This window comes from Polypterus senegalus, chromosome 17 (assembly GCF_016835505.1).
Source record: "Polypterus senegalus isolate Bchr_013 chromosome 17, ASM1683550v1, whole genome shotgun sequence".
NCBI classification, from domain to species: Eukaryota; Metazoa; Chordata; class Cladistia; order Polypteriformes; family Polypteridae; genus Polypterus; species Polypterus senegalus.
In genome coordinates, this window is record NC_053170.1 from 56,366,527 (window position 1) to 56,390,406 (window position 23,880).

The 23,880-nt window shown below is 37.8% G+C and overlaps 1 protein-coding gene across 1 annotated transcript in view; it reads left to right on the plus strand.

Moving 5' to 3' along the window:
- csmd2 (CUB and Sushi multiple domains 2) overlaps positions 1-23,880 on the plus strand; it is a 967,861-nt gene that overhangs the window by 810,832 nt on the left and 133,149 nt on the right. The window contains exons 36-38 of the mRNA XM_039739491.1: positions 11,849-12,052; positions 12,883-13,007; positions 23,116-23,212. Of these exons, the coding sequence (XP_039595425.1) occupies positions 11,849-12,052; positions 12,883-13,007; positions 23,116-23,212 (426 nt within the window). The remainder of the gene's footprint in view (positions 1-11,848; positions 12,053-12,882; positions 13,008-23,115; positions 23,213-23,880) is intronic.

The window sequence follows — 23,880 nt, forward strand, 5'->3', positions numbered from 1 at the left end:
AAATAGACAGTATCTTTTGTGCCAAGGGAAAATGTATCTTTTTTTAGAAGTTAAAGAAATATTGAAATATTATAACAAGCAACAGCAGCAATGCCTATCTAAACACAATTACAAAAAAGAAGCTTTTGAGTTGGCTGAAGATAAGTGAGCAGTCATATTGAAGTCACATTGACATAGGTATAAAAAGAGCCCCAGTAGCATTTCTTGGCACAGTTCTTCTGATTAATAATCCATTGGATAAAATTACTGAATTATAGTGTGTCAAAGAAAAGACGTGCAACATTTCTCATACTGGCCATCAGTTTTGTTTTTATTCTCTCCTTGGCTAATAGCTCCAGTGTGTAAAACTACACACAAAAGGTACTTTAACCTCTAAGGTTCTCTTAATATTGGTGGACAAATCAATGTCTAAATTATTAGCTTTAATTTACATGTATGCCCTGCAGTACTTACCTGTTTTACATACTCTTAGCACTCAGGTTACAGATCAAATACAAATCAATTATACCTCAACAGAGGCCAAGGGTCTGTCACTTACCCTGAAAGGACTACACTTAAGAATACCTTAGCAAAGACCAAGAGCCACTTCAATGGCTATACTCATGCTAAGACTTCCCAGTTTGCTACCTTTGAAAGGGTTGTACAATTCAAATAGAGCAAAATCGCCAATGCAACATTGGCTTCAAAAACCTTACCAGGGGTCAAAGGCTGGATACCCCTGAAATAGCTGCACTATTTCTAATAGAACAAGGACAGCTCACACCTGAACAAACATGCAAGACACAATCAACAAGGCCAGATCGCTACCTTTGAAAGAGCTAAACAAATAACAAATCACTAGAACAAGTACACTGGTGCAGACGATATTAGTAAGCAAGGCAAGTTTCAGTGAGGTATATTCAAACCTTTATTTAGTCATTACCTGTGTTTATTTGCAGACAAACCAGGCATGAAATTGTAGAAGTCAAAAGTGATAGGACTGTCATTTGTGGTGCTCCAGTGTTGCTAACATACAGTATATTGTTGCAGTGCCACTTAAATGTTGTCTTTAGTGTTGTCAGCTCTCTCTGTTGGTGTTCTTATTGTCTGATTGTGTTTACTTGCCCAAAAGTTAAGTTAAGGACTGAACCTTTTAGTGAGGAAGGAACAGAGGAAATACCAATGAGCAGGAGCAGGAAAGGGTTTAACAGGAAAAAAAGGAGCTCAGAGAAATGAATGATTTCTGGAATCAAAGAGTGAGAAAGATACAGTGGCGGAATTTTGGGCTGCTTCATCACCAGATAGAAGGAGGACACTGTGATGAAGACCTATGCTGCACCTTCCAGGGGTGTGCTATCAAGTGCTGTAACCAACAGCTTATACTGAAGACATGTGAAATAAGAATATACCCTTGAGTAATGGCTCAACAATAAGCTTGAAGAGTGCTATCTTTCTGTGAGATCACCTTGTACTGTCCTCCAGTTTTTGGATTTTTGTCAGATTTCAATTTGGCCTTCTAGCGACTTGTCTTCAGTAATATTCTGGACTGTTTATTGTAGTTTGTGTAGTTTACTTTGTGCCAGGCTCATCTTACATTTGTGTATTGTACATGTGTGTCTTTAATTTGTATTTTGTGCATAATATTGTCTGAATATATTACAGAACTTTCAGTTTCTATATGTGGTGTGCTGTTATTATTGAGGAAGGAGAACTGGAGCCCTGAATTACATTCCATTCTTATTATATTAAAAAGTCATAGGTGGCAGCAGACCTGGGGCCTCATGTATAACGCCGTGCGTGGAATTCTCACTATAACATGGCGTAAGCACAAAAGCTGAAATGTGCTTACACACAGAAAAATCCAGATGCAGGAATCTGTGCGTACTCCAACTTCCACGTTCTTCTGCTACATAAATCCTGGTCAGCGTGAAAACTAAAGCACATGCACGCGCCTTCTGTCCTGCCCCAACTCCTCCCAGAATTACGCTTCTTTGAATATGCAAATCAATATAAATCGCCCTTAAGCTCAGCCTTCTGTGAAAAGACAATGGGAAAAGCACGGGGGAAAATATAAGAATTTCAGCGAATACCAAGTGGAGGCAAAGGAAAAACATACTATTTGTTTAATTAAACCGTGGTATAATCAACAAAAGGAAGTTGATCGAGTGACATAGCGTGTTGGAGAAACTTGAAAGCTCAAGTTCACAAAGTCACACAATGCCAAAATAAAAAAGAAGTCACATATCAAAGTCCCCGTGAAAAGGCGAGTTGTAGCCCACTGTCTGAGTGTCATATGAAAGATTATTAGGGTACAGACAAAAAAAAATAGGCACAGTGTGAAAAAAGCACAAAATGTCAACTTCAATCTCGAAATTTCCACTTTAATCATGTAGTTTATTTTGTCATTAAAGTAGAACATCATAAATGTCATCTTAAAATCGTTTAGCTAACCAGTTTCTCAAATCACATCATAGTTAAAGTAGCACGTTAAATGTTTTGTTTTGTATGTGATCTTCTATGTGCTCTATGTGTGTGAATCACTACTTGCTTCTTAAACCGTCTCTCTTCCTCCGACTGGACACAGAATCCATTACATTCGTGATATTACAGCTCTCTGAATAACTAAAATACTAAGATGTATACGTGATATCATTTTCATGATGATAGGAGTTAAAGCACGTCATTAAACATGGGTTTCACGGCGCAGTGATTGTGTGCGACCTTCAATTAAATTATTTATTGCAGCGGTACTCATGGGCGGCTCTAGGCAGAGAAAGAATCGGTGGCCCCTTCGCCAATGTCAATATGGTATCTTATGCATGGTGGATGGCCACGTCCGTTGCAGACACTGCATAGCCTCCTCGTGCTAATGACACAAGCATTTAACTTTTGTCGAAATTTGCCGCCGCGTTTTTAGCTGTGTCGTTATTTTCTCTTTCCGTTTTATATTCAATATATATTGGTGTGGCCGCCCCTGCAGTCCTTGCTTTTCTTTCTCCAAGTAACCGATCGCCACACAATTAGCTCTGTAATAAACGTCAAGCCATCTGTAAGCTTAGAGCGCCGATTCTTCAAAACGTTTAAGGAAAATTGAACTATCTTCGTAGTACATGATTAATTATTCTATCCTTCACGCCAGTCCCAGTGAAGAATATGGATTATTTAAATGAATTTAAAGTTTTACCTGTATAATATAATAAACATATTTTGCAGCATTTCATCTTAAAAATGATATCGTCATCATATGTAAATACGCGCTTTATAAAGTGGTGCAGGTTGTGTAATATTATAACTGTAGTGCAAGTTTACAGTGAGGTAATTGTACTTGTAAGTACAGACAGTACTACAAGGAGCAATTGATTGAGTACGTTTATGGTTCTTGGGATGAAACTGTTTCTGAACTGCGAGGTCCATACAGGAAAGGCTTTGAAATGTTTTGCCATGGCTAAGGTAGTGTGTGCTTGATTCTGTATCCCGATAATTCGCTTTCCAATCGGCTGCTGCTGTCATTCACACTCAGATACAGTGATATAAATACTCCGAGTGGTGCAGTGAGAGTAATATGGAAAAACCCAAACGGGAGCAGCTGAAAGAAGAAGGTGCTGTGAGAGTAACAACGCTAAAGCAGTTATGGTATTTGGAATACTATGGCTATTCCCTGGATTATTATATTGTTACAAGTTAATTACAATCAGAAGCATTACACTAATAAACAATATGTGGTTAGTTTCAGTGTATTTATAAAGCTGCGTTGCTTTGACACTGGGTGCCACCAGTCTGCAAAACCGACCGGAGAACTTGCGTACGACAAGGTATGAGGTACTGTGGAAAAGTGCGTGGCTTTACGCTAAGTGTAGGTTTTATACATCGCGATTTGAATGTGGAAAAGTTCTTATGCAACATTTCTGTGTGTACGTACTGTTTATACATGAGGCCCCTGATCTTACTCTTTCACCACATAGACTGTGGATGGATTGATACAATATAGTCATTATATTATAATGCACCTGTTATGTGATATTAAAATACACACCTGTACCTGCTGCTATATTTCTGAGTTGTTTTTTACAATGTTTATCGGCCTCACGCACCTCTGTCAAACAACCAGAATTAATTAATTTACATGCACAAAAAGATACCTACTTAGGAGTCTCTTATAAACTCTTATAAAGTTATAACTAGTTTTGTATATTATAAAAGGCTCTTCTCCTGCCTATCCAAGTATTATTATTAAATTATCATATGCATTCCTCTATGATGGTTTCTGAAGTCGTGAATAAATTCTGCTGTAGATTGTAAGACCCTATATTAATCAGAGACACTTAAGAAGGAAAGATTGTCTGCTTCTTCCTGAAAACTATTACTGCAGTCTTTTTAATTTTTTAGTAAAGCATCTACAAGTCAGGAAAGACAGGGGCTTGGATGCTTGATCAATACGTGCAACCCACCTACTTAACTTGCTTGTTGTGCACACTTTGACAGCTGGCATAGCTGGCCACACCCAGGAGACATAACTAGCTAGGATTCAATGCTCCATTAAGCACTGGCACCTAAACTGTAACAAATTCCAGTATCAATTCTTGTAATCACATTATGCTTACCGACTTGTCTAGAATTTAAATAATATGTGAATGTCATAAATGTTTTGAATTGCACACATTCCATTTTACTTAAATCATTAGTGGAAGCAAATGTGGCTGATCCAGTCTGTTTTGCATTGCATATTTCAAATATGTCTATTTTCAGACAGGTGTACAATATGTGACTCTGTCAGACCTGTAATGGAGATGTGTAATTTTACAGCAATGTGTGAGCTTTTTTTTTTCATTTTTAAGAAATACATTTTTGTGTCTTACTTTAAACGATAGCAACTCATCATTTTTAAAATGAATTGAAAGAATTTGAGTAATAGAGCAAACTTAATTCTAGTTTAATCAAGATGGAGCAAAGAGAACCATGCTATGTGTGTTTGTGGACTATTATAATTAAACTTGAAAATGCAGCATTAACATTTTTGTTCCCTGTGATGTACTGCCTCTTGATCAAAGAACTCAAAGAATTAGTTTAACTGAGGAAAACAAGTCTTTGATATCCAATCATATGAAAATTTGATCAGTGTCATGTGTCATAAAATGAAGAACTGTGCATCTAGATGTTATCATATATTTAATGTTTTTGTGAAAATGTTGAAGACTGTGTAAAGTAAGTAAGTAAAGACTTAAACATTACTTTTTTAGTTATTATAAGATAGTCAGTCAGTCATTATCCAACCCGCTATATCCTAACACAGGGTCACAGGAGCCAATCCCAGCCAGTACAGGGCACAAGGCAGGAAACAAATCCCCGGCATGGCGCCAGCCAACCGCAGGACACACAGACACTAGGGACAATTTAGGATCGGCAATGCACCTAACCTGCATGTCTTTAGACTGGAAACCAGAGCACCCAGAGGAAACCCCGCAGTCACAGGGAGAACATGCAAACTTCACGCAGGTATGACCCGGGAGGTGAACCCAGGTCTCATTACTGTGAGGCAGCAGTGCTACCACTGCGCCACCGTGCCACCTATTATAAGATAGCTAATTGCAAATTGCTAATGCATTCTTTTGATTGTCAAGAGCCTTTTTGATGGGAGATGGGAGAGACACACAGAGACCTGCTGTGACGATGTGGGTTCTGGCTCCACACTCCCATTGCTGTTGGAAGCACTTGAACCCAACACCGTCGATAATGTTACCGAGTGAGCTAGTCAGTGGAGGCAAATAAACAATTGAGCAAGGGGTGGTGCAAAAAGTGCAATAGTGCTTCTATTAAAAACAGTCAACAAAAAAAACAGTGTTCATAAATAGTGCAGTTTCAAAGTTCTTCATTAAATAATCCATAAAATGAAAACGTGGAGGTTAAAACAACAATAAGAAAAAACAATCCTTTAAAACCAGAGGTTAAAATCTTCTTATGGAAGCAGTCTTAAAGCATCGTTTATTAGCGTCTCACCTGCTTATCCCGTTTGGGCCAAGCAGCAGGCAAGACGCTCTCTGCAGCTGCCTTCCTACAACACACGCGAGACTGGAGACCTCCCGATCCCTGGCTTCGGTCTGGCACTCATCCCAGTCCCCGAGACTTGATTACCCCAATAGCCAGGACGCACACATTGGGGACTCCACCACCAAGCCTCCCGACTTCCGCTGCCTTTCCACGGCCTTCTGCGGCTCGTCGCTTTCCTCTAGGCACTCCCGCTACCTGGTCACTCAGCGGGAGCAACCTCAACTCAAACGTCTGGGTGTCGGCCTAACACCTAGCTTCCTCGCAGCTGCCCACGAGCGCTCGATCGCGCGCTCACCACACTCACGCACCGCCTGCTTCCTCGCTACCTGTAACCTCTGTCCTCTTTCCTTTGCTTTTTCTCTCCGATCGTTTCCTTTCCCCCCAAAACCGACTCGCGCTTCTTTTTAAAACGTGAGGGGCTATTACAGCTGTAGCATTAGCCACGGGAGCAATCACGAATGTGGGCAGTTCCTCACCTGTGCACACGGTGAGAAACGCCCACATCGCGACTGCCCAGCTGCTCGCTACAACATCGCCCCCCCCCCACGAAGCCGCCTCGGGTGCGGTGATTATTTATTTAAAACTAGCAAAATACCCGCGCTTCGCAGCGGAGAAGTAGTGTGTTAAAGAAGCAATAAAAAAGAAAAGGAAACATTTTGAAAATAACGTAACATGATTGTCAATGTAATTGTTTTGTCACTGTTGTGAGTGATGAGTGTTGTTGTCATATATATATATATATATATATATACACACACACATATATAAACATATATATATACATATCTATACATATACACATATATATACACACACATATATATACATATATATATATATATATATATACATACACACACACATATATAAACATATATATACATATACATACATATCTACATATATACACACACAGCTATTTCAGTATCAGTGCAATACGCTGCTTGTTAAAACGGATAACTCCGCTCTTACGTGCAAGTCTGTGTGGATATTATGAACTATCGTATTTGTTCAAGTTCTATTTAAATTTTAAATAGAAGGAATTTTTATTTAGTCGACAGAAATATCTTTGGTAGGAATGGTAAAACAGACAGGAATATTATTCCTGAATAAATCAACTCAAACCTTAAACAACTTATAATATTTTGCTCTCCATAAAAATATATCCTGTCTAAATTATACAAGTTAGAAATAAAGTAAACGTTAAAAGAACAAACATTCAAATTTCTTTACTCTTATGTAATTTTATATAAAAATAAACTTAGATTTTAAATATCCCAAAAGATTTTGCTCTCCATAAAAATATATCCTGTCAAAATTATACAAATTCAAATATGAACATGCTGCATAACAAAACCTGGAAATATAAATAAAATGTGTTCCTTTCAGCAATAACAAATCAAATCATTCAGTTGTCTTTGCTCATATGTCATTTTAGAGCTGGACGCCTGGCATCTTTTTTGGCAACAGGTTCGTTTCTGTTTGGTGTGAGGTTCTGTGTTGTGGAGATTCTCAGGATGGATTGCAGGTGCTCATCAGTGAGGCGACTCCTGTGTGCTGTTTTGTTAGTCTTTATCACTGAGAAGAGCTTCTCACACAGATATGTGCTACCAAACATGCACAAGGTTCGAGCCGCATGTAGACGGACTTTTTTTGTTCTTCAAAGTCACCAAAGCGCCGTGCAAACTCAGTGCGCTCAGTTTATCAGCAAAGTGCGTATTTGGGAACACCGTAGTGACGACTTGGTTTAACATTACTTGGCAACAGGGAAAGTGGGGCAAGGTGCACTGGTGCATTTGTGTCTCCCATAAAAGCAGCTTCACTTGAAATCACTTTGTGATTGTGCACGGTAAAACGTCCGCTGAAGTGTCAGATTCTTATTTAATTCTTCTGCTTTCTGTATCTTCTGCATTGCATTCAGGTTACCCTGATGTTTTGTCTCATAGTGCCGTCTTAGATTAAATTCTGTAATTACAGCCACATTAGCTCCACAAATGAGACACACGGGTTCAGTAAACATATACTCAGCCTCCCATCGGTTTTTAAAGGCTCTATTTTCAGAATCAACTTTTCTCTTCAGCATCGTGTGAGCTAGCTTCGCAATAACTTGCAGCATCATAAGGTAGACTTGATTAACGCGGTAAGTGTTGGCAAGGCAGCTGAAGCGCTGCATTATGGGATCTGTAGTTTATTGTGTTACCAGCGCTTCATATCCCCGGGCTTTAATAACAATAATACAGTATATAAAATGATCTGGGGCGGATATAATTACGCCGGGCGGATGTGGCCCGTGGCCCTTGAGTTTGACACATATGGACTAAATAGAACTTGAAAAGATATATTTTTCAAATGTGATCGCAATTCAGATAGAGTTGGCCAAGACTACAGCCTGCATCCTCCCTCGCTCTTACTTTTTACCGTTCATCTAATGAATACACTGAGTATGGCTTTACCAAAACAATCATTGATGGCGAATAAAGTATCCATTATTCGAGTATGTAGATCGGGATATATATATATACATATATATATACCCGCGTATCGCAGGAGAAGTAGTGTGTTAAAAAGCTAGAAAAGAAAAGGGAACATTTTAAAAATAACGTAACATGACTGTCAATATACAGTATTTGTTTTGTGAGTGTTACTGAGTGTTGCTGTCATCAAGGATTTGATTATCATTATTTCTTTCAATCAGGTTCGTATTTGTAGGATGTGTTGTGTTCAAGTTACATTCCGTGTTTGTCAATCGTTGTAAAGATGACAGGTTTCATTCATCGATTCGTTTCTTACTGCATCAATAAACAGCTCGTCTTCTTCTTTATCTGAGACCTGACACACTGCATGCACGGTTTTTTTTTTTTACACTGTCTTCCTTTAGCGGGACATTGACTTTTTCCACCGTGTGCTTTGTTTCCGCAGTAGCTGGATTTATGAATATGCTTATCAGACGCTTCATATTTTTGCTGCCTTTTCAATTGTGTAATTCGGTTTTGTTCAGCTCTTTGGAACTGTTGCTTTTATCTGTGCACTCGTCAGTTCCGTGAGCCTCGGTGTACATGCATCGAAGGTTCCCAGCTGTGCTGGTGCCATCTCGTTCTATGTCCATGGCTGTATTTAATGTTACCTTAGTCCTGGCACTTAAAACTTTCTCTCGCAGTTTCGCTGAGTTTGTGTCAAACACCACCCTGACCATCTCATCTTCCTCTCCATAAGCACAGTCCTTCACCCGTGAATATTTAGTGGAGTTTGCTATTGGATTGCCGCTGACGGACGGCCTTATATGGGCAGGCACTAAATTACAAACGCCAGCGGCAGCTTGTCTATGAACTTAATTTAAAGTGTAGGTTTACATCGTGCTTTGTTTCCGAAGTAGCAGAACTCATGAACATGGTTGTATATGTCACTCGCGCGCTTCTTATTGTTTCGCTGCCTTCTCAATTATATAATGCATGTGTTCTTCAGCGCTTTTTGGAGGTCTTCCTGGTTTTCTATGTACTCCGTGATTACGTGGGAGGCGTGATGATGTCACACGAAACTCCGCCCCCACGGCGTTGAAGCTCATCTCCATTACAGTAAATGGAAAAACTGCTTCCAGTTATGACCATTACACGTAGAATTTCAATATAAAACCTGCCCAACTTTTGTAAGGAAGCTGTAAGGAATGAAACTGCCAAATTTCAGCCTTCCACCCACACGGGAAGTTGGAGAATTAGTGATGAGTCAGTGAGTGAGTGAGTGAGTGAGGGCTTTGCCTTTTATTAGTATAGATGAATGGCCTTTTGCTCAACGAGCTGTGGACCCATAACACCACACATGCATACAGAGACATGCATTTTGATTGTTTTACACAATAAACACTGCAGGTAGCTAGACATTTTTGGTCAATAAGAACCCTCGTCTGTTGGCTACCACACCAGTAATACTTTTCTAGTTTACTGTATCTATGTTTGTTAAGATTAATTTTTTATTAAGAAATCTTTTATGTGTACTAAAGGCCTGTACTTGCAGGACTGCATGCTTGAAATTGCAGAAGTGTTGGAGTAGGTCATGTTGTTTACTTGTTTAACTGCTGGATTCACATTCACTGCTATTTGTTGTTTCTTCCTAATTAGAACACTGAAAGGACACATAGGTGCCATCCCTGTTCTTTCTAATAGGTAGATATTTGCATGAATTTAGAGAGCTGTTTAAAATGAAAGTAATTATTAATGTGATTACTTTTTTCCAAAAGTAATAAGTAAGGTAGTCCCATTACAACTTGGGAAAAGTAATTAATAATTTGTAATGGATTACCTTCTTTGTTAGTCAGATTTACATGTGTGTGACCTCACTACTCACAGGGCCTTTATTAAGTGAAAACCTATGCTGTACATACAACTGACACTTTATGTATTTGGAGAAATGTCAGACATTATTCTAGATGATTGAATCCACTCTAATTAAACAAGATTTAAACAAGATATTTTTTTATTTTGATCCTATATGAGTTGGCAAATAATATTTGATTGTATACTTTTTAAGTATAACTCCCCTAATCGCTAAATTCTCTGAGTGTATACAGAAATGGATGAAAAAGTGTAAACACAACTGCTGCACGTACTTTTACTTCAAAGTAACTCTTGCTTGTATAGTATAGTAATAGTATAGTATTGTATAGTGTAGTATAGTACAGTACAGTACAATATCATATAATCAGACCTAGAATAATACCTTCTACATTTTAGCACTTTTTTGTTGTGGTTTTCATTTTCATGAGCAACCCTGATTGACTTTAGCATTCTTTGTTTCTTAAACTTTTTTATCTGATGACCCAAGTTCAGAAAATCAGTACCATACTGGAAACCAGGAAGAGGGTTATTACCATAATAAAAGCAGAGCCTTACAAAGACAAATAACAAAAGCTATATAATAAAAAACAGTAAACATTTTTATTAACATTTAAGCAAATTTCTCACATGAAAATCGCTAAAATAGAAATATGGAAAGCAAGCATATTGTACTTAGTACAATAATTAATTTTCAAAAAAAGCTTAATACTGTATCAGCTTTAGGAAAGCTGAGAGAAATAAATGCTTTTTCATAGCGGGTGCTGCACGAGGACATGCTCATTTCTGAAGGAATGGTATGAACAGAGTTACTTAACTTACTCATTTGATTCATGGAGCTGGATAATGAATAAAGTAGTCAAAAAATAAATAACTGATGCTGTTTATTTACCTTGTCTTAAATAATGTTATTTTTTAAAATTTGCCTCATTATACCACAATGAATAACATACTAAAAAGAGGGCAACGCATCATTTGCCGCAAAATTTTTGCTTGGCTAAACTTGGCTAATTTTAATACACAGTCATGTGGCAACCCATTACAAACATGTTCATGACTCAGTTTGTATTGCACCCCATAATTTAGGAAACACTGCTTTAAGGAAGCAGCTACACAGATGACCAACCAAAATCCTAACAAATCATAAAACAATAATGTTCCCATTACAATAGTCAACAATCTCACTTTAATTGTGCAGAACTGTGGTGGGCTGGCGCCCTGCCCGGGATTTGTTTCCTGCCTTGTGCCCTGTGTTGAATGGGATTGGCTCCAGCAGACCCCCATGACCTTGTAGTTAGGATATAGTGGGTTGGATAATGGATGGATGTTGTGCAGAATACAATGAATTCCCACTTTCCATTACATAAGTAATAATACAAAGACTGTTACAAATCACATGGGCATATCTGGTATAGGCACATAATTTAGTGTTGTATGTTTTTTAGAATATATTTGTGTTTTTATTTTCTGGTTTCTAATATGTTCATTTCATTCTTCAGCTGTTCCACGTACCAGTGCGACACAGTGCAGCTCTGTGCCCGAACCACGATATGGGAAGCGAATTGGAAACAATTTCTCAGTAAGCGCAGTGATTCGCTTTGAGTGTAATCCTGGGTACTTCCTGCAAGGCTCCAGAGTCATTGAGTGCCAAACAGTCCCAGGAGCCTTGGCACAGTGGAATAGCACTGTTCCTTCTTGTGTTGGTAAGACAACTTTGTTAACTATTGCACTTAAAACCCTTTCATTTTGTAGGTTTTCTTTAAAATGGATATTGATAAACATTTTTTTTTAACAGTTGTTGAAGAAAAATTCAGTATGTTAGGTTGCATGAAGGATGTAATTTGCTGTCTCAGTTTCCAGGGGATTGTTGAGTCTTCATTATAGCCAGAGATCTCATTAGATATTACTACATGTCTTAGTAGCCTTTTAAGATACTGTATTCTTATATACAAGTAGTTTTTGTCGAATACTGTGCTGATATTTTGAAAATTTTTTGGTTTAGTGCTACCTATGATCTGTGCCCTTGAAATATGAAGATAGTACGTGAAGCATACACGCACACACAAAAAAAGAAGTCTTCAAAAATAGTTGATATTGTTATTTTCCTTAATATATAGTTAAATTCAGGGAACTAGTATAATGAATAATTTCCCTTAGTGTTTACATATTTGTAGTGAACAGGACAGTTTTAAAATTATAGAAGCCTACTAAAATATTTGACTAGGAATGAAAAAAAATTGCTTCTCCATACAGCAGCATACTGTAGTTAGTCCATTTATACAAATCTTTCTTTTGAATGAGAGCGATTCCAAAAGTAAAGACAAATCCAATTTAAAGAATTTTTTAATCTCAAACAGATAAGCAGACAACATTGGATTGCTTAGTAAAATATCGACTTTATAATGTTATTAACAATAGGCACTATTAGAAGCTGTTATTGCAGAGAATTTTTCAAGTAGAAGCCATTTACAATTTCAATACCATATCTCACACACCGCCTCTTAGTTTTATTCTTCTCTTTGTTCAATTACAGTGCCCTGTGGGGGTAACCTCACAGAGCGAAGGGGTACAATCTTATCCCCTGGATTTCCAGAACCTTATCTCAACAGCCGCAACTGTGTCTGGAAGATCACTGTGCCCGAGGGAGCAGGCATTCAGGTACAGTACAAAGGGATCAAAAGAGGGGTGAATTTTAACGTTCCCCATCTCTGTTTAAAGGGATCTAAAAATCAAATGTCTGTCTTATGTATCTTAGGAGTCATTCAGTGTTATCTTAGGAGTCATTCAGTGTTCAAAAATTAAGAGCATGGCTTCCACAGAATCTTCAGATTTAGAGAACAGTCGATTGAGAACCGGTTTAAAAGGAAATTAATTTAATAAGTGACCTTTTCAAAAAGATTTTAATATGATTCAGTTCAAGGCAACAAAGCACAAAGCTGAAAAAGGTCACAGAGTGTAATTAAAATCATATGTAAGATATGTTTTCAGGTACAATGCAAGCCATTTTATGAACACAGGGTTAATTTAATGAGAAGGCCATCCAATTTTTTTTTGTATTTAGTCACATTTACACGTGCTTTGGGAAAAAGAAAAGGAAGTTGCATGTGATTCATAACAGAAATATAATGTAATTATTGTATTTTCAATCAGTTATGTACACACATATTGCACACGTCAAGAGCTAAATACTATGTGTCTAGTGTTTCAGCATGAAATTTAACTTGTGTTTATTATGTTATGTAATACAAATAATATTCTGAAGGGGCATAGACTTGGCTACCCGCACCCACTATCTCTGTAGATTGAGTTGCTCGTCCTCCCTGTTTTCATTCAGGTTGTCTGCAGGTACTCTAGTTTCCTCCCATATCTCAGAGTTCTCCATGTTATTTTGACTGAGTTTAGATAAGTGTGAGAGTGTGCCCTGTGATATGCTGATGCCTCGTCCAGGGTTGGTCTCTGCCAAGTGCCCATCCTCTAACCCTATAAGTAGAACTTGCTTCAGGGAATGAATGTGTATATACAGTATAGAAACAATGTAAATATTTAATATTGATTAAAAATGTACAAAGATTAATTTAACTTGCGTACATCATTATTGTGTAATTGTTGTGGAAGTGTTAGTAAAACTACTCATAATGTACTTGGTACACTTTAGTACCGTAGGATACAGCAGAATAACACATTTAATCTTGTACAATATTAAGGAATCTTTGTTGCATATTGACTCTTTAGTAATGAGGACCTACTAAAGATTTCATGACAAGATGTAATAATAAATAACTTCATAGCATTCAAAACAATAAATAATCCCTTCTAGACTGTGACATTGGTGGGGTTTAGGGCTGACATGGCTTATGTGCAACAACAGCGTTTAGAATGATGTTGTCTTGGGATGTGTTTTAACAATCAATCACACTTTGCAGCATCCCTGAAGAGACTCTCTGTTCCATTGTTGAATCTAGGATGAGCAGTGTGAATTTCAAACTGGCCATGAAACAGTAAACCAGCATTGCACATTTGCACAAATATTTCATGTGCCATGGGTTTTTGCCTATACTGTCCACATTTGCTCAATGGACATGGAAAAAGTGTCTGATGGTGTGTCCTGTGGTATCTTGTGTGAGCTGTTTCATGAATATAGGGTTTAGAAGCAGTGACATTTCTCACTTCCAGTATAGTTTTGATAATGACAAATGAGAGATACTTGGGGACAAAGGCAAGTTCATGTAGCCACACAAGCTAAATGACGACGTGCATGTATAGTAATTCATATCACAAGCCATATTATAATGTGAGCTGACATGAAAAAACATATTAAAACTGAAATGTGATGAATATCATTTACAGAGAGAATTTTAGTTCCTTATTAATAAACCAATGCTGTGTATTTACACTGAAGAACTTAGTTGTTTTTTTCATACTCGTATATTGGCTACCTGTTGTCACTTCTCAGGGAAGTGACTGACAGGCCAGGAATATCTCAGCCAAGCTTCATATTGTCATACCCACTGTGCTGGAAGCCATTAACTGACTGGCAAAATGCTACATCCAGGTTGTGTAGGGTGTGGTTGCACATGCATATAACATGTTGTTGTGTTACCAACACAAAAAGACAATTTTCCTAACCTAATCGGAGCACATTAATGCACTCATATTGCAATAAGGGTGCCTAACAAGACTGAAGCTGCTTTTGTTAACCATAAGCAGTTACATTCTATTAATATGCAAATCATCTGCAATGCCAAGATGAGACTGACAATTGTCAGAACTGCTCTGGCATAATACTGCATTATCTCCAATTAGAGATGCTATTTACATTTCAAAATCAGAGAACTGTGGACTAAGCCTCGGACACAGACAGGCAGACGTTGTAAATCACCACCACACATTTATTTACAATATTTACAAAGTCAATAGTGCCACACAACCCACTTTACCCCAAGTCCAGGCCTCTCTCACACTTTGCCTTCCTTCCTTCTTCGGGCTGCCCCCACTCTCCTCTCCAAGCTTAGTTCTCTCCTCACCCGACCCCAGCCCTGAATGAAGGGAGGCGGCCCCTTTTATAATCACCCGGATGTGCTCCAGGTGTTTCCCGGCAATCTTCCACCGACACGCCCCAGTGTGGCAGAAGTGCCGGCTGCATCCCTGGAAGCACTCCAGGTGTCCCTGCTCTTCTTCCCCCCAGCACTTTCCGGGTGTGGCGGAAGTGCTGAGGTCCAGGGTCTCCAAGGCACTGGGGTGCCCACTGGCGGTGACCATGGGCCCCTACAGGGTTGAGCTTCCACACTCCCAACCCATGGTTCCCAAAGCAACCAGGGCGGCCGCCCCGTCGTGGTCTGGAGGAGGCATAAGCCCTCCTCCAGTCCTCTTGGGCGTCCCGGCTGGGTTCCACCCCCAGGCACCTGCCACAGAACTTAAATATATTTTGTCTTCCTCCTAATACACCCTGCCAGTGACTAGCAATCCACATCATCGCCAGAGATGGGCCCTTTTTTTTTTTCATTTTATTTCAGGAATGATACGACTTGTTGCTGACACCTGTACTAAATAAAGGTTCTTTGCATGTGGAGTTCTTGCTAAAAACACCCACCTTTCACTACTGAATGCTGTTCTACCAGCCAAAGTAGGTCTGCAGCATCGTGATTTCATATGTATGAGGTTGATTAGCTTGGTTCATACATGGTTGTTTCAGGGTGGAACTGGGTGGGGTTTGAGGTGCATTCACAAATGCATATTTATAAGATGATTGTAATTTACAATGGTTAAACTGTGTAGAAATGTGCTTATGCCAGTTTTTATAAATCAGATTTTTTTGTTTTTTGGCCTGTGTTGGAATAAAATAAATTGATTAAATGGGTTTTTATCTTATACCCTAAAATATATGCTTTTCTAATTGCTTCTCCATGCTGCTCAAGTATGGAAATGCATCAGTATTAAATCCTGAACTCTTTTTATATTTTTCTTCCATTACATCAGCATCACTCTTCTTGTCCTTGTGATTGCTGTTTATTTTGCCTACCTATAATATGCCACACAAGATTTTGCCCGGATTTAAAGACTTTTCAGTGCTCCCATTACTTTTTTTGCTTCCTTAATATTTGCAGTCCCTCCGGTTTTAGTTCCAATATTAAATTTTACAGCTCCGCTGATGAAGCGATTCTAATGTGTCATTCTTAGCTTATCTGTATACTTTGTCTTCTGCTCATTAACAGGTGACATTCCATTTTGTGAAGTTACTGGTCATGGCAATAACTTCAGAGTTCAGTATTAATATTTAGGGCGGAACCACATCAAAGGTTTGTGTGTTTTTAGAGAAAGTAATATTTCATTTTTATTTTAGAATATCATTTTTATTGCTTCATACTCGAAAATGTTTTTATACATTTGTGGATTGTAAAATAATTGAATCGGATCTGTCATTTTGGAAACCAGGTCAAATAAAGATGGAGTATACCTGTTGCAATTACATTTTTTTAGTTTGTGGGTCACTTGTTGCTGGGTTAAGTGCACTAGGGGGCTGATCTGTAATGGCCATCATACAAATCTGTCACATTATATGTAGTATAAGATATTGGACTTTTTTTTCTTTATCTTATAAGAATGACTTCCTGAATAAGAAAAAGAAAGGAGCAACATTCTCACAACATGAAATTTCTTTTGATCATATGTTTAGTGGTGTTATGATCAAAAACAATAAAGCAGAACTCTCATTAAGGAAAGCTAAAAAGTAGTAAAGGAAACACAACTGAAACATCAGGCTGTGTTGGGAAATATTTTGGAAGAAAGAGAGAGTTAGCAATGTTCATCACTGGTTATCTGACCCTGCAGAAGTTGTTGCAGAATTGTATGACCCATTGATCACCACTGCTGAGAGTTCTAGAAGAGAAAATTGGAAATTCAAAGCTCATAAAGACATCAGATTTTTAGCAAGAAACAAGAGATATCTGCAGTGGGCTGGCGCCCTACCCGGGTTTGTTTCCTGCCTTGCACCCTGGGATTGGCTCCAGCATACCCCCGTGACCCTGTAGTTAGGATATAGCAGGTTGGATAATGGATGGATGGAAGCAAGAGACATCTTTGTCACTATTACTCCTACTCAAAACAACCTCTGCTGGATAAAATATAGGAAGAGAGGGGAGCGGTCCAGTAAAAAAAAAATTGGTGAAGTAACAGGATAGGATGCTAGTGTGAAATTTTCCATAGACATGGAAAAAGCTGAGACTTTAAGGGAGGTTTGGGCAAAAAAGTATCCATGATACTTGCCTGTCAGAAGGAAGAGCAGGAATCAACATAATGGCCAAGGCAGGATGCTTTCAGGGGGGGAAATGTAAGGAGAACATTATTAAATTGAATATTTCAATGATTGGAGTTCTTACATGATATATAATGCTAGTGAGAATAGATTTTCATGAGAGTGGTTGGCATCAAGAGTAGGTCCTGCTGAAAAATCAACATACCTGATAAAGGCTGATAAAAAGCCTTGCAGAGATGAGTATGCAGAGATAACAATGGTGTCAAGGTTGGAGAATAGAAAGTTACAAAAATTGTAAAGTAGTAAGGAAGGAACATCTGAAGACAGTGAAGCATTGAAAATTTTAATAACACACTTTATTTGTAAGAAAAGAAAAAAAGAAGAGGATGGAATTCCAAACGTAAACTTCTACAAAAGGAGAGGGAGAGGGCATCTACAGTATGTCTGGCACCTTTGAAAATATAAAAGAGGAAACATATGTTTCAATTTGTGAGAATAATAGCCTTGGGTGAGCAATACTATGTTTGAATCATGTTAATTAAACCTTCACAAAATTCCATTAATCCAAGTCAATAAAGCCACTGGACATGATGAAGCTTGGACCATATTAAGAATGTGCAAGAGGCGATGCATACTATAATCAGCCTGACGAGAGCAAATAAAGCCTGTCTGATCAGGGTGGATTAGCTTTTAGTACTAATTGCAAGAAGCATAACTAATAATTTTGCATTAGAATTCACCAATGGGACAACAGCAGAAACCATCTTCTGAGTTCTTGTCTATTTGAACAGCAGGGTCATAGGGCTGCAATAATGCCCACAACATGAATTTTAATATAAATAAAGTAGATGGTCACCATCACCTGTCACTCCTCAAGGGCATATGCCACCAAAAACTGCTTTCCCATTCGTACCGCAGCAATATTACCATTGTAAATATGATCATTGATATTATATAAATATCGGTGGCTATGCAAGACTCTCATTGTCACTTTTCTAGTGACTACACATTTTTTTAAGATAATTTGATGTTCACAAGTAAGGGTTTTCATTCATCACAATACATATTTATGTCAAGTTGTGTGATAAATGAGTTTTAAAACTTCACGACAACAGCATGATCTCAAATGCAATATGTTCAAAGACTAATTTGGATTTTACATCAGTTTTTGGTGAATGTAATGAAGTGCCAACCAATCTTGTAGATACACCCAGAGCTGACTCAGCATTCCAAAAGAACTACTCTGTATAAACTACTATAAAGTACCATAAAGCTTTTCTCTTAAAAAAAAATTCAGCCTCATGCTGCACAGGAGTTGGCCCCAGGCACTGTAGCTTGATGAGGGGTCACTTTCTGAGCGCACTTTAGTTTTCACGGGAAAGGGAAGAGATTGGCTCATAATTGCTTAGCTTCCAATCTATAACCATTTTCCAAGAGAAAAGTTTCAATATTTTCACCCCCTCTCTGAAGAGGCACCTGCAGCAGTAAGAGATTTTAAATAATGTTGAGTGGATAGGATAGGAAAGCACATCTGCAGGCAGCGTGATAAGGGGCATGTCAAGACACTGTAGTCTAATCCTCTGTCTGCCCAGAATTATTGCTTCTCCACCTAAAGTTTTTTTTCTACTAAAATATACTAGTATAGGAAGTTTAGTCATCTAATCTGAGAAAAGAAAACTGTGTCTACTGTATGAAGAGTAATCAGCTGCTTTAATTTCTTTGAAGAGTCTTTTAAACAAATCTTATGTTTTTAAGTTACACAACAATTTGTATTTGTGCATAATCTCACATGAACGCTTAATGGTCACCAAATTAAAATGAAATGGATAGAACAGTTTAGTAATATTACCTAATAGCTCTAAAGATCTGGGTTCAATTTCTGACCCAGTCATGTTCTTAGTGCTTGCTTTAGTACTTGCTTAGTGCCAGCTACAGTAAGTACTCTGGGTATATATAGAGTTAGTTCATTTTCCCAGTGAAACTGAATGATCATGTTGTGGGATGTGAAAAAAGAATTTTTAACTTGGTTAATTAATTATCAGTTTTGCAATACCTCTAATTAAATTTTCACTGCTGTGCTGATTAATCTCAGGCTTATATTCCTGTCTGCAACTCTGCAACAAATCAACTCCACAACTGTCTGTCTGAACTAAGATCCTGAATGGCTAATAATTTTCTTGATCTAAATCAAAATAAAACAGAGGTGCTTATAGTGGTTCCTTCAGCTAAAGCCCAAATTAGTCTTGGACTTCTCGGCTCTTTCTCTGTCTTTTCCAAACCTCAAGTCCGCAATCTTGGTGTTACCTTTGATAGTAACCTCTCTTTTGAGAAACAAGTAAATTCTGTAGTCAAGAGTTGCTTTTTCCAACTTCATCTATTAGGTAAGATAAAGCCTTTTTTTATCTTCTAGGGATCTTGAGAAAGCTGCTCATGATTTTATTTTTTCCCGCCTCGATTACTGCAACTCGCTGTATTCTGGGATTAGCAAATCCCTGATACACAGGTTACAGTTGGTCCAAACTGCTGCCGCTCGCTTTCTGGTTGGGGCAAGAAAGTATGACTCTGTTTCTCCTATTTTAGCTTCTTTACACTGGCTGCCTGTCAGTTTTCGAATCGATTTTAAAATCTTGCTGCTAGTTTTTAAATCTTTACACGGGCTTGCTCCTGCCTATTTATCTGAATTGTGTGTTTTACACCAGCCATCTAGAGTGCTTAGATCTTCTGGTCAGTTGTCTCTTGTTGTCCCTCATACCAAATGTAAAACCAAGGGGAATAGGGCCTTTGCAGCTGCTGCGCCTCACCTGTGGAACTCTTTACCTCATCATATAAAGGAGTCGTCTACAATTGAACTGTTCAAAACGAGATTAAAAACTAATTTCTATTCACTTACATTCCATGACCTTCAGTAATACTGATGGTTTACTCTTTGTGATTATATAACATTATTTCTATTTATTATGTAACTTATTTTATTTCTATTTATGTTTTTATATAGTTTGTTTTGTTTTTCTTTTATTCTATTATTGTAAAGCACTTTGGCCACAGCATTACTATGTTGTTTTAAATGTGCTATATAAATAAATTGACATTGACATTAAATAATTCAGCAAACTTTCTACATTACCTTAGGTGGGCCTTTACTTTTGTATCAAGTAAACTGAAACACACACATTTTAAGGAACAGAATGATACAATTATTAATAAAAACAAGGATTGTAGAAGTATGATAAATACAAAGAAAAATGTTTTGTCGCGTTCAGCACACCAGGGACGAGCAGCTCATAACATTTTAGGTTTCAGAGGGTAATTTTGCATACTTCCCCCTCCCCGAGGGAATCCTCAGGGAGATCAGGGAGTGTCCAGCGAATATTCCAGAGAGCATCTTCCTTCTTCTTCATTGAGAGATGCAGTGCATATGGTTTAAAGGAAGGATAAACATACTCCTGATTGGATTAAAGTCGCTCCCAGTTACAAAATCAGTGTCTCCTCATAGGCAAGTTCTTCTGTCCGTCTTAGTTTTCATCCTTTGAATTATAGGTCTTTGTCCTTGCCACAGAGGGGACTGTGGAGAGATGACAGTTCAACTCTAATTTGCACATTTGTTTTCAGATGAAGTCAGGCATATCCTGGTACAAGGTGGAATTAATTCACTTAGTTTACAATACAAGTGGGGTTTTGTGCAGCTGGATTCCTGCACCCCTATTAAATCTGCTTTCTTAACAGGCCAGGTGTGCCACTAAAGCCTTAGCAGAATGAAAAAGGCCCACTTTGTCCTAAATTGTGTAGCTCATTATACCCTGCAGTGAGCTGGTATCTGGTGCAGGGTCAGTTCCTGACTTGCACAAAATGCTGCTCAGTTAGGTTCTTAATTGCTGCAGTCTTGTGATGGAAAAAGTGGGATTAGAAAATGGATTAATGATTTTTGTCAGTATGTATATAATACAAGCTGAAAGTAAGTAATTAATGTACCTAGTTTTTTATTTATTTTATTATTATTATTTTTTTTACTTTAGTGAGAACAACTTTAATCATTATTTCCCTGCCTGTCTTTTTACATTGCAATTATCTCCCTGTTGACAAATTTTGACACCACTCAAAACTTTCAGTTTACCCTTTGCATTCTGTAACCCTGCTGCTCAGCCTTTAAATGAACTTTCCCACTGACAGGGCCATGGGGAACACTTCTAAAACAACAGAGCACTCCAGTCTGTCTTTCCTGTGGAATGTAATTTTTACTTCAGTTCCACTCCTCTCCATTCTCCTTGTATTCACTTGTAATGACATCAACTCATCATTTTCTCTTTCTCACTATACTTATTCATACTTCTTTTCTTACATCAGACCTCCTGAGTGTCTGCTTGCGACTCTGTTCTAATTCCATTTTCACATCACCATGGAGAACCCACTTCTTGCAAAGCAATACCATCATTCTATGCAAAAGGTGACACACACACACTGCTTCTGCTGCATCAGTGCTGTCTGCTGCAATATATTCTTATATTTAACATTCAGTGTTGATGGAATGTTAGTCTGTAATAGCCACTTTGATACATCCACTATTTTATTAGAACCTAGTCCACATAATTTTATATAAATTCCTTTATTGGGCATAATGTTTATTATTTCACAGACACTGCAATGAAGACCCCGTGGGTACACCCAATTTTCTCTCATGTCCCCAAGATGTACATGTTCATTTTTAGTTATTTAAATTTAAGCAAATATCAAGTGTATGTTGAAGAGTTCCATGAGACTGACTTTTGGGGATAGGCTGCGGCTCACACAACACCAGAAAGAATGCAGGTTCATTTATAGAGACATGGAGTAAATTAGGACTATGGCCTGAAACATAATTTACTATGTAAGTAATACTATATATAAGTAAATTAGAAACATTAGTGAACAATATTTAGCACTTGACTAATTCTAATTGTGTAAATTGGTATATGCATTGAGAGCACTATACATATTTATCTATGAATATAGTTTGAACTGTTTCTGACCAGCTGGAGTTATGACGGTTTGTACATCACTTAATGTGTGTTCAGTCCTTTGTAAGGAAAGCCTGTATTGCCCAGTGTTACTGCTGCTTTTAACACCCAAAAAGTCATCTTTGCAATATAAACAAAACATGTCCTCACATGGATTCAGGGAAGCTGAGGGAATTATTGTGGATTGTTATGTGTTTCATGACTTGCCTAAATGTATTGTTTAGTTAGAATATGAAATTGTGTGTTTCCATTGTGCTGGTGTTTTTTCCTATCCTTGCTATTTAAGAAGTGCTTATTCACATGGAAGCATCAGTGTGCATTGTAAAGTAACAAGTTAAAAAAATCCAGAAAGAAATTGCCTGATATTTCAAAACTCACTTTAACAAAATTATTTTTTGTTCATTTACAGAATTTAATTTGTTGGTGTCTGTTGTCAAACTACTCATGTCCCTTTCTTCCAAAAGCTAAAGTTTACTGGACTGTCTTTTTATATCCACATTGTTTATCTTCCCTTTCACACTAGATTCAAGTAATAAGCTTTGTGACAGAGCAGAACTGGGATTCTCTGGAGGTGTTTGATGGAGGAGACAATACAGCAACCTTATTGGGTAGCTTCTCTGGTGAGATCTTTTCTTAAGCCCTATTTTGTAGGAGCCACTTCAATACATAGAAAGCTGCTCTGTCTATCAAATGTTAGCCTTCAAGTCATTAACTGACTGGGATAATGTCTCAAGTGTCTGTCACACTGAATGTTTTAATATGCCGGTTTTGATTACCAGGAGGAACATGTCATTCTGAAATCACTATGATCAAAATGACATTTCCTAGATACCTTGATGCTCCACTTGTTCTAAAAGATGACACATGGGCTTAATTGGTCATTGTCTAATCCAGTGCTGGTCAGACTGTACCATTCATTGCTCTTCTTGGTCCTTGCATTTAGAGATGTTTTCATTTTTCTGTTACAAGGGCTTGGCAAACTATTAACATAACGTATATATGTTTCACATTTTTAATGTCGTCAGGCTTGTTGTAATATTTATTTTCATCTAAAATGTATCAAGGGAAGCATTTTTTAGACAAAATGTCAAAGATGAAAAAAAAATATTTATCTATGTGCTAGTGAACAGTGCGATGGGTAGTGCCATCCCTAAGACATGAATGACTCAGAGGCAGATGGTAAGTCCAATTGATATATAATTTAAGGGTGTAACTTTATAATACTTTATTATAACATAAAACACTGATGAGTATGGTTATATTATTCATATGTCCTTAAATTAGGGGT